This window comes from Myotis daubentonii, chromosome 12 (genome assembly GCF_963259705.1).
Source record: "Myotis daubentonii chromosome 12, mMyoDau2.1, whole genome shotgun sequence".
Lineage (NCBI taxonomy): Eukaryota > Metazoa > Chordata > Mammalia > Chiroptera > Vespertilionidae > Myotis > Myotis daubentonii.
The window spans coordinates 19949203-19959927 of record NC_081851.1 but is presented as its reverse complement, the minus strand read 5'-3'; the positions used below and the strand labels follow the sequence as shown (position 1 = coordinate 19959927).

General features: G+C 60.2%; 1 protein-coding gene across 1 annotated transcript; it reads right to left on the bottom strand.

The window, feature by feature from the left end:
- Positions 1-1729: 1729 nt before the first annotated feature.
- On the bottom strand, positions 1730-7685 carry NEURL3 (neuralized E3 ubiquitin protein ligase 3). The gene is made up of 4 exons (XM_059659086.1): positions 7483-7685; positions 4146-4637; positions 3180-3251; positions 1730-2617 (listed from the first exon to the last, which is right to left on the bottom strand). Exons 1-4 carry the CDS (start codon positions 7508-7510, stop codon positions 2409-2411), a joined length of 801 nt encoding a protein of 266 aa, XP_059515069.1. The 5' UTR covers positions 7511-7685; the 3' UTR covers positions 1730-2408.
- Positions 7686-10725: the final 3040 nt, after the last annotated feature.

Here is a 10725-nt window from a genome sequence, read left to right as displayed (position 1 = left end):
GCCCTCCAGGTCTTTCCTGATCATGCACAGTCCCCTAGATCCCCAGGAATACCCACAGCTTCTCATCCTCCCCGTGAACAGTTCACCTCTCAGCTCTTCCTTTTAAATTTCTGGCCGTGCCTTTGTTTGTTCCAGCCGTTATCACTCTTGGGCAGCTGCAATGTTGAATAATTGAGGCTGATTATGTTTGACAAACGCCCTGAGAATAGGGGTTTTCCCAGGGAAAGAGCCCTGAGTGGGGATATAACAACTTGGGGGCAGGGCTTTCCCATGGAGAGAGCTTCAAGTTGGGTTAGAATAGATGATAGCAACACCCAAGGTGAAGCTCTTCCAGGGAACTGCCGTGCAGTCAGACAGTAGCGGTGCTCTGGGGATAGAGGGCTCTGGGGAGCCCGCCCAGTCTGCTCCGCCGCCGGCTACAGGCTGCTGGGTTTCGAGGCTGCTGAAGCTGGGGTTGGGCCAAGTTCAAACACCACAGATTCCACTGTTCTTACCAAGGTCCAGTAGTTTCTCGCTGATAATCCCTCTTCAGATTGTTGTTGGCCTCCGGTTAATATCCAGATATAATCTGTATAATATCTTGCCAATGTTTTTGCTGCTTCTATGGAAGAATAGATTTGCAGAAGTCCGTCCTTCACCATTCCAGAAGTCCCACCTCTGGGTAGGGGCCATTTCTAAGATCAGGCTTCTCTAGGTGTTAACTAATAAGGTGGTCTTCACTCAAACAGGATTAAAATAATGCCCTGCCCTGGAGGTGTCTGGGTTTAAATAGGAAGACACTTAAAGGAAGAAAAAGCTTGTTTTAGGATCCGGAGGAATCATCCCAAAGCAATGGGGCCCTGGCCGGTGTGGCTCAGTGGATAGAGTGTCAGCCTGCGGACCAATGGGCCCCGGGTTCGATTCCGGTCAAGGGCACGTACCTTGGTTGCTGGCTCCTTGGGCCCTGGCCCTGGTTGGAGGCAACCAGTCGATGTGTTTCTCTCACCTTGATGTCTCTGTCTTTCCCTCTCTCTCCCACTCTCCCTAAAAATCAATGGAAAAATATCCTCGGGTGAGGATTAACCAAAAAAAAGAAGAATGAAACCAAAGCAATGGGGTGCCGCGGGCCTGCCAGGACACAGACTGGGCCCGGACCCCGCCCAGTGGCCTCTGGGCTGCTTCCCCCCGGCAGCTGCTGGTACAGGGAAGGGAGCTGCCATGTTGTGAGCACTTCCTCTAAGCCACAAGTTTCATTCTCATTATCTTCACAACTTACCACCAAAAAACATGATCTCATTTCCACTTTACAGGTGAAGAACCTGAGGCTCACATAGGTCAAGTCACATGCCCAAGGTTAGGCCTCTCCCAGGGGAGCCTCCCACAGTCACCGAGCTGCTCCCTGCTCCCAACGCCTGCTGAGCGGGCCCAGGTCCATCTCTCCTTTCATCCAGGAGCCAGAGCTTCCAGCCAGTCTCCCCCAAATCAAGGCCGGCAGGGGCTAAGCCTGGTTGTGGCTTCAGGGCTGGTAGGGCAGGATGGTCCCCTCCACGAATAGAGTGCACAGGCCTGAGTGCCCAGAGCGCCCTTCCCCCCCACCCCACCCCCACTGCAAGCTCAGTGTGTGTCTGTGCAGGACAGGAGGGCACGTCCCCAAACGTCCCAGCATCCTGACCAGCCACAGCTCCACCTACTCCCACTGACTAAACAAAGAGGCATATTCATTACAAAGTCATATTCATAGAAAATGAGCTTTATTTCGATGGCTCGGAAATTAGCAAAGGAATAAGCACAATGACAACAGTGCTCTCTCGTGCGCTGACTCATCTTCAGATGTGATCTCGCTGGGTCCTCACAGCCACACTGCAACGGGGAACCACTGACCCACTTCACTGAGGGATTGTCGGCGGCCACCCGGCTCCCACCGGGATGTAAACACTCCACCCAGATGCCTCCCTGCTCCTCAATCCCCCCTGGGCAGGGCTGCCGTAGGCACACGCACCTACATGAACTTCCTCAGCCCTCACACCAGGGGCCCGGCCACCCATCTCTGAACAAAGATCCTCCTCATCAACACGTGTGGCTTCTTGGCGTCCCAAGAACCCTGGTCTTATGCGTGCAGGGGTGGCTAGGTCAGTCCGGCTGTGCCAAGTGGCCAAAAGCTTTGGCAAGGCCCAGGCACAACAGAACCTGGAACTAAGCAGAGGGACCATCAGCCCGCTGGCCATGGTCGAGCCACGGTCTACATACACCAGGCTCCCGTCAGGGAGAAATTCTGGTCGGGGGCTCCTCCGCGTCCCACCGGCCTAACCCGTGGAGAAAGGGAAGAGCCACCGTGCCCACCTCCCTCTCGGCTGTGCTTGTTACCAACCAGAAGGAGGGCGCTGCCCCTCTCCCCTGCGGGGTCCGTTCAGAGCCAGCCCAGCCTCCGCTCACACCGGGAGGTCTTCTTCAGTTCTCAGAGCTGGAGGGCCCCACGCAGGGACCACTGCCTGGATCTCCCAGCGACACATGGGACACTTGGCTGTGTCCCCGAAGACCCGCCAGGCGCAGTAGCTGCAGAAGTGTGTGTGGCCGCAGGGCACAAGGCAGGTGTTGGCAGCATGGTGGAGGCAGACGGCACACTCCTTTCCTGCTGGGGCTGGGAAAGGGGACAAGGTAGGTCAGGGCATATGGGGTCAAGGGGTGGGCAGCCTACTCATGACCTAGCCACAGAGAACCAGGCAGTCATATTGGGAAAAATATGACCTTGTGAGGAAAACCTCACAATGTAAGCAAGTGAAAAAAATGGGTGAGAAACCCATCATGTGCAGACGTCAATATCAAGTTCCAATTTAGAAGGAAAGAAAGCAAAACACAAACATTCCACAGGGAGGAAGCCCACCCAGGAAATCCTGGGTGATGTTTTTCCTTTCACTTCCTTCTTCGTGCCTTAATATTGGTTCATTCCTGTTTGGCAAAGCTTTCACTCTGAACACGCACTGCTTCCATAAAGCAGGGGAAACAGGACATCTGCCACAAACGTGCTCTTGCAACCTGTAACGCTCGCCCTGTCCTAGCAGCGCTGTCACCTGCCTTTAGGTGCCAGTAGGCAGAGCCAAGGGGTTGGCCCCGGGCCTGTGAGCCGTGATGGGGCTCGGAAGACACTCCCGAGCTCCCAGGCTGGAGGCCTGGGAGTCCCCGCTCTCCAGGAAACCACTCACCTTCAAGGTCCCGGTGAGTCTCCTGCGGGAGGGCCCAGGGCGAGGCTGGGGGGGAGGCGCTGACCGCGGGATCTAGGGAGAGAGGGAGACTCAGGCCTGCGCAGAGAACAGCGGGCCTCCACCCCCTGCCCCGAGGCAGCGCCCAAAGCCTTCTTTTCTGGGTGGCAGTGCGAGAGCTCCCGGATCTCACGGCCCCCTCCTAGCCGCCCCTTTCCCATTTCACCCAGCAGGGCATTTGTGGGGCGCAGGTCCTTGTCCCCAAGCCGCCCTTCCTTCAGGCACCTCCTCTTTACCCTGAGAGGGGACCTTCGGCATCACAGAGCCTGGACGCCCCCTCCCTCCCCGCTGGTGGAGCAACAGGTGCTGGGCCCCACCCCACACCTCCCAAACCAGGCTGCCCAGGGGCCAGGCTCCAGCAGCTGTGACCAGCCGGCTGGGGGCAGCACAGACCAACACCCAGGAATGCCTACATGCCTTCCTATGGTTGTATCTGCTACACCCCCTGAAATCCACTGTCCTCGCAGGCGGCTAGAGGGATGGTGTTGTTTCCCACCCACTGACCGCACATCTGACCCTTGCCCCGCAGGCTGTCTCTTACTCACCTCTACCCCTCACTCTTATGTTCCCTTGGCTTGACACCCTCCTCCCCAGTGAACTCCTACTTAGACTGCAAAGCCCCACCAAAATGTCTTCCTTTGTGAAAGGTAATCAGCCCTTTAACTGATGTGTGGGGTGTGATCTTATTCTTAGGGGCAGGTTGGCCCTTCCTGTGCCCGGGCTTTATCCCCAGCTCCCATCTTCATACCCGACACTGGCAGGAGCTGATGGAGACACTGACTGAATATGAATGAATGAGTGAATGAATGAATGAACGAACGTCTCCCGGAGGCTCTGGATGCGGGTGGGGTACCACCCCAGCGCCCCCTCCCCCTGGGGGCGGTGCGCGGTCCCGGCGGATGGTCTCACCCAGCAGCTCGATCGCCTTGGTGGTCCCGTACACGTCCATCACGGCCCAGAGCGGGGCGCCCATGGGCACGCCCTTGCGCAGCCGCAGCCGCGGGCCCGCGTTGACCCGCGCGCAGAGCCGGCCGCGGCGGCTCACCCAGAAGCGGACCACGTCCCCCGCCAGCGCGCAGCCGTCCGGCAGCACCGCCGCCCACGTCGGGCTCTGCAGCTCCAGGTCGGGGCACACGAAGGGAGGCAGGCTGGGCGCCCGCACGCGCGCGGGGTTCAGGCGCGTGAAGCCCACGCGGAGGCCGCCGCACCAGCCGCCCTCGTGCCCCAGCACGCGCAGGGCCACGCGCTCCCCGCGCCGCACGGGCCGCTGGCTGAACACGATGCCGTCGTGGAAGGTGGCGAGCCGGCGCGCCGTGCTCCGCGTGGCGTCCAGCAGCACCTGCGCGCCCTTGGCCTCGGCGTGGAAGCGCAGGGTCTCCCGGGGCAGCTCAGCGTCCGCGCCTGCGGGGGGGGGGGGGGGGAGGTCAGCGCGGCCGCGGGGCCTAGCGGCTCATTTTCTCTCCGCCGCCACCCCTCCCGCCACGCATCTGGGGCATCGTCACCCCGGGACCCCCGAGGCCCGCCTAGAGCTGCGAGGAGCCCCGCGGCCTGCCTGGGGTCCCGGAAAGCCTCCAGCCTCAGCCCCCCCCCCCGCCCCCCCCCCCCCGCAGGGCTGTTCTAAAGTTAAAGGCGCCCATGCCGCTGGAGAAACGGGCGCTACCAGCTCTCAGCCCGCGAGGTGTGTGTCACTAGTGGGAGAGCAGGTGTGAGAACCGCAGGCACCCTGCGCCCTGGCTCTGCGGGCGGATGTTTAAAGTCTCCATCCACGTTCTGTCTGTGCCCAGAAGCAGCCTGAGAGGGTGGCTGACGGCTTGGCTCTGGCCGATGGGTCCCTTGTTGGCGCTGTTTCCTTGTCTGACTCTGATTTCCCCCGAAAACAACCTGTCACTTGTGAGGGCCAGGCCCCCAGCGGGGGTGACTTCCTCGCCCTGAGAGAGGGGGGGTGGAGCACAGGCTGGAGAGGGGTCCCAGGTCATCCCTCAAGGCCCGGGATGAGCTTCGACATCACGGGCCCTCCAACCTGACCACTGGGCAGCTAGGAGGGGGAAGCTGCTCCCTGGGCGCCCTTCCGCTCACCTCCAGCCTCTGAGTCACCCTCCCCGCCTCCCCTCTGCCTCCCTCCTGGCCCCTCTCTTTCTGGGTTGGACAAGGAGTCAAATAAAAAGAGGTGGGTTCAGTCTGAACCCGAGTCAGACCCCTGCCCAGAGGTACCTGAATGGGAGCAGTTAGGTGCTCACCTGGGCAGGCATTGGGCTGGGGTGGACACCCAGCTGGGCAGTTGGACCCCCCCTCAGCCCCGGGGCTGGGTCACTGCCCATCCCTGAAGTGCAGCCTGGAACAGGCTTGGTTAGCGGAGTGAGTGGCCTTCAACCCCTCCTGACAGTGGGCACTCAGCACCGGCAGAGCTAGAGGGGTAGCTTCAGCCCCACCCGGTGCAGCCCCTCGGGAAAGGGCCCCTGGGCTGGGGAACAGGAGACCCCACGTGCTCGGCTCCTTGGGCTGAGAGTGTAAGTGCAAAGATGGGCCTGTCCTGGCTGAAGCCGCTGCCTTTCCGCAGGAAGGGTCAGTGGGTGGAGTTTCCACCCCATTCCCTGCTCAGCTGCCCTGGACCAGGCAAAGTGACTTTGGGGACAGGAGCGGGTGGGGGGGTGGGGGGAGGAGGAAGGCGAGTGCAGGGAGGAGGAGGAACGCCCCAGGAGTGGCCTCGGCAGGACAGGGGGCCCTGGGACACAGGAAAGCAGGCTTCATCCTGATCAGGAACTTGACCGTCTGCAGAGCTCACCCACCCGGCCTCTGGAGGACCCGGGCAGCCCATGGGGAGGCTGTGCTCACATGGTTAGAGGAGGGAGGCTGAGGGGACAGGTCACCGGCTGCCAGGGGACTACACGCCCAGGCTCCTGAACAAACGACCTCACAGCCCCTTCGAGGTGCCACTGGGAGGGGAGCCAAGGGCTCCAGAGAGCCTGCAGGACTGCCGAGCCCACCAGGCCCCCCCTCTACTTGGCACAGGACTCTGTTTGGAGCTGGCTCACAGGCAAGAAAGGCATGGGCGCCCCTCCCTCAGGCCTGCAGGCTCCCTGGCCCCTGGCCTCCCGCCCTGGTGCACCTGCTCCAGGACTGACAATGCGCACCTACCTCAGGTGAGTCATGAAACATGAACCATGGCCTTTTGGGTGTCTCCCCTGATACACACACACACACACACACACACACACACAGATTCAAATCAGAGAACCTTTGCATCCAGGCTCTTAGGATCTAAGTGACTGAGAGTCAACCCTTTACTCAGTGAGGACCCCCCAGATCTACCTCGTCTTCATCACCCCCTTCCAGCCACCAGGCTTCCAGCCTCCCCGCCCCCTCTCCCCCCCCCAACACACCCCAAGGGGAGGCACTCAGAGGGAACTGAGCTTGGGGAGGATGTGCAAGTTGCCGCAGTCCTCCAGCCAGACTGGGGGAGCCTGGGTGCAGCTCCTGGTCCCTGCACCTGTGCTGCCTCCTCCATGGCACCCCCAGTGCCTGGGATCCACACGCAGTTGCCACAGCTGCAGCAGCGGTGGCCTGGGCCCCCCACCCCCCAGCCCTGGTGCCACCTGCTGCTGTGTGAGCCCTCGGTGCTGCTAGGGAGCTAGGGAAGGGGGCTCTTTGCCTGGGAGGGAGCAGTGTCCAGAGAGGCGCGCTCACATCTCCGCAGGAAAAGCCCGGGTTCCTCATCTCTGCCCTCACACAGAGATGCCCGCTGGCCTCTGGTGATGTTCGGAGACCGGGTGCCCACCACCCTTAGGGCTGTGCTGCTAGCAGTCTTATAGCCAGCAGGCCAGCGGCACTGGCTCAGCCTTCAGTCGAGAAGGTGACCTGACCCGGGTCCCACAGCTCAGTTTCACAGCTGGAACCTCTCGTCTCCCGTGAGGCCCCCCAAACTCCACCGTTTCCCACGCAGCCAGACGCCTCCCTAAACAACGGGGCCGAAGGCAGCTGCTTTGTGTGGGTCATCCGGTCACTACAGGGATGCTGGGCTGAGTCACTGGCGGCTGTTGGGTCCTCTCAGGGGCAGGAAGCTCACAGCTCAGTGCCTCACTGAGCGAGTGCCACCCGCTTGCTGGGCCCAACGGGCTCAGAAGCTCCTGCGTGATGTTTGCACTGCCTGCACCGCTGCCCCGCGCTTCCCCGCTTCCCCCGCAAGGACCCGGGGCCTCCCCTGCCCCTAGCATCCCTGCGCAGGGACCAAGCACAGGCTCCCACTTACCAGCCTGGGAACAGAGCTGGGCCCCCATTGGGTCTGGAAGGTGTTGTCTGAAGAAGCCAGGAGACAGGTTTCTGAAGTCTCCACTGGTCCCTTGTTATGGGCCCGGCTCATGTTACAAGTTGATGATTAATTAGAAGTTGCTGTCACGAGTTACAATATCCAGGGAATTTCCTGATGCCTCTTGGCTGCGCGGCCAGCATGAGGGAAGCATTGTCATTGCCTGAGGCATGTTAACAAGTACCTGTGCCCACACCTGACCCGGAGGCCCTGGTTCCAGAGGCCAGGGTGGGGCCAGAATCAGTCATTTTTAGAATCACCCTGGTAGCCCAGCCGGAGTGGCTTAGTTGGTTGAGCGTTGTCCTGTGCACCGAGTGGTTGCCAGTTCGATTCCTGGTCAGGGCACATACCTGGGTTGTGGGCTCGAACCCCGGTAAGGGGTGAGTGGAAGGCAACCCACTGATGTTTCTTTCTCAATTGATCTCTCTCTATATATATCTCTCTCCCTCCCTCCCTTCCTCTCTTTAAGCATGTCCTTGGGTGAGGATTAAAACAACAACAAAAAACGCCCTGGTAGGCTGTAATGTATAGCCAGGGCAGACATTTGCCTTTGCTGGGGCTGAGGGTCCACCTTCCAGAGCCCACCCCAAAGTGCGAGTTGTCCCCAGGAGGTGGGCCCAAAGGCCTGGCTCCCAGAGTGTCAGCTGTGACGAGGCCAGGGAGCCTCTCCCTCCAACCACAGGGACCTGAGGCTGGGGGAGTGCAAGTGGCTGCCTCTAGCTTCTCACTTTTCCATGTGCACACGGCTCTCCTGGGGAGCTTGTTTTGTTTGTTTTGTTTTTTTGTTTGTTTGTTTTTTTAATATACTTTATTGATTTTTTACAGAGAGGAAGGGATAGAGAGTTAGAAACATCGATGAGAGAGAAACATCGATCAGCTGCCTCCTGCACACCTCCCACTGGGAAGTGTGCCTGCAAACAAGGTACATGCCCTTGACCGGAATCGAACCGGGAACCCTTGAGTCCACAGGCCGACGCTCTATCCACTGAGCCCAACCAGGTGGGGCTCCTGGGGAGCTTGTTGAGTGTGGTTGATTCGGAAGGTCTGGGAGTGCCTGCAGCCGGCTTTCCCAACAGGGGGCTCTGTGGACCCTACTTAGAGACGAGGTCCTCAGTCTGGAGGCCTGTGAGTACCCTGCCCTCCACCTCCCGGCTGACCCCTTGCCAGGACCCTGGCTCAAGGCCATGATCAAGACCTCTAACGTGGCTAAAGGGACGGATACCCCCACGCACGTCCCTGGAGCAGCAGGAGGAGCGGTGCCAGCGACGGGGCTGGGGGTGGGGTGTGGAGGCCCAGGATGTACCCCTGTGTTTTCTGGTCCTCCCTGGCCCTGGTGTGCCCGTGTGAGACAGGAAGCCAGCATGAGCTGACCGTGGGTCCTTCCCAGTCCCGATGTGCGTGACTTCAGAAGCTGTCACTGCCACCTGGCCTTCTCCTCCACACCATGCACCCTGCCAGGCGCCCTCGGTTCCCCTCGAGAAGCAAAGGCCAGAGGCAAACTGGTGGGAGGTCAGCAGCAGCCACCACGATCCAAGGCTGATGGTGCCAGCTGGCCCAGCCTGGGGGACCCAGGCACAGGGCACCCCTTCTCTCTGGGAAGTTTGGGGCCCAGAGATCCTGTCCCCCTCCCCCCCCCCGTTCCACCTGTACCACTGGCTGCCTTGGGCGGTCCCCAGAGGCCTGTAGCCATGCGCACTCTGTTGATAAACCACACTCCTGTCAAAGAGGTAATTGTGGAACCTTATCAGAGAAATCAGGTCGTGAACCTGGCCTGTGTGGATGAGCTGTACCCGATGCCAGGCTGTGGAGGTGTGCCTGTCTCCAGGGCCTCAGAGCGAGTGGGCATCTGAGGAGCTGAAATCCCCAGGCCTGACACGCAGGGGCAGGGCTGCCCAGGAAGAACCCCTCACACTCCCACATGCACACAGCTAACAAACATGATGCGTTGAGAGAAGGTCTGCGGTAACTGCTGATGCTCATGGCGACTCCTCAGAAAGATCCTGTTTTCTGTGGCACGGTGAGGCGAAGCAACTTGTTCAAGCACACGGCAGTAAGCAACAGCCAGGACTTGCAGGGGTCTGGCTGAAAGCCAGTGCCCTAACCACTGTGCTGCACCTCCTGTCTCCTGACTCAGGCCACTGTGCCCTTCTGAGCATTTAGTTGCTATCAATGTCTGCTCCATGTGACTGTGCTGACACACAGTGGGAGCTTTATGGGTAGTTGCTGACTGGCCTCCTGAGTGTGAGACGGAGGCCCCCCGCGGGCACAAGGCTGTCCTAAATGTTCAGTCCAAGGAGTCAGTGACTGGCCCTGCGCAGGGTTGAGCGGCCCCTGGTGGCTGCCATCAGTACTACAGGCTGCACTGGGCCCTCAAAGCTAGGAGGGGCGCTTCCAGGAGGGGAGGTCACAGGGCTCCCTGTTTTCCTTCTTCCTGTGCCCCACTCCCCACCCCTCAGCTCCCACATCCCTCCCCCCTCCTGAGGGTGCCCTCACTGGCAGTCAGTGTGCCCGGGCCCATCAGTACAAGGGGCTTTCACAGAGGTCAGCCCTAAGGTGCCGCCAGCACTCTGAGGAGCTGGGCACCTGTTTCAGTCCCCAACACACAGCTGAGGAGGCCGAGGGCTTGTCCCAGGTTCGTGCCAACCTGCGGCTGAGCAGACATGGAAAGCCATGGCACACAGCCCACCTGGGGCACCGGCAACCCGACCCTGTCTCCTGCCTTCAGAGCTCTGGGACCCCATCTATACTAATAAAAGAGTAATATGCAAATCGACTGGACATCCTTCTGGACGACCATCCGGATGAAGCCAGGGCTGCAGCCGCGGGATCGAGGCAGTCGCCGCAGCTGCGAAGGCCTACTCTTGCATGAATTTCATGCATTGGGCCTCTAGTCTTATTATATTTGCCCAAGCTCAAGTGTTCCCACTGAACCAAAGACTCAGAGGCCAGGGGCTGCCATGCCTGGAAACTCGCCCTAGAACAACCAGGGCCAAGCTCACAGCAGGTGGTCGGCAAGGATTTGTGGGTGCCAAACAACGCAGCGTGGTAGTTTGACAATTGCCCACCGAATGAATGACCTGGCAATTCCACTCCTAAGGGATACCCAACAGGCTCAATGCCAGTGTCCTTAGAGACCGCCAGGGACTGCCCAGCACAGGCTCGGTGACTGTGTCCACAGAGACCGCC

Excerpts from the sequence above, each read along its gene's own strand:
- NEURL3 (XM_059659086.1), bottom strand. The coding sequence starts at position 7,510 with ATGGGGGCCCAGCTCTGTTCCCAGGCTG. Across the intron at positions 4,638-7,482 it reads CCAGCTCTGTTCCCAGGCTG|GCGCGGACGCTGAGCTGCCC; the intron begins GTAAGTGGGAGC and ends CCCCCCCCGCAG. Across the intron at positions 3,252-4,145 it reads CAAGGCGATCGAGCTGCTGG|ATCCCGCGGTCAGCGCCTCC; the intron begins GTGAGACCATCC and ends CTCTCTCCCTAG.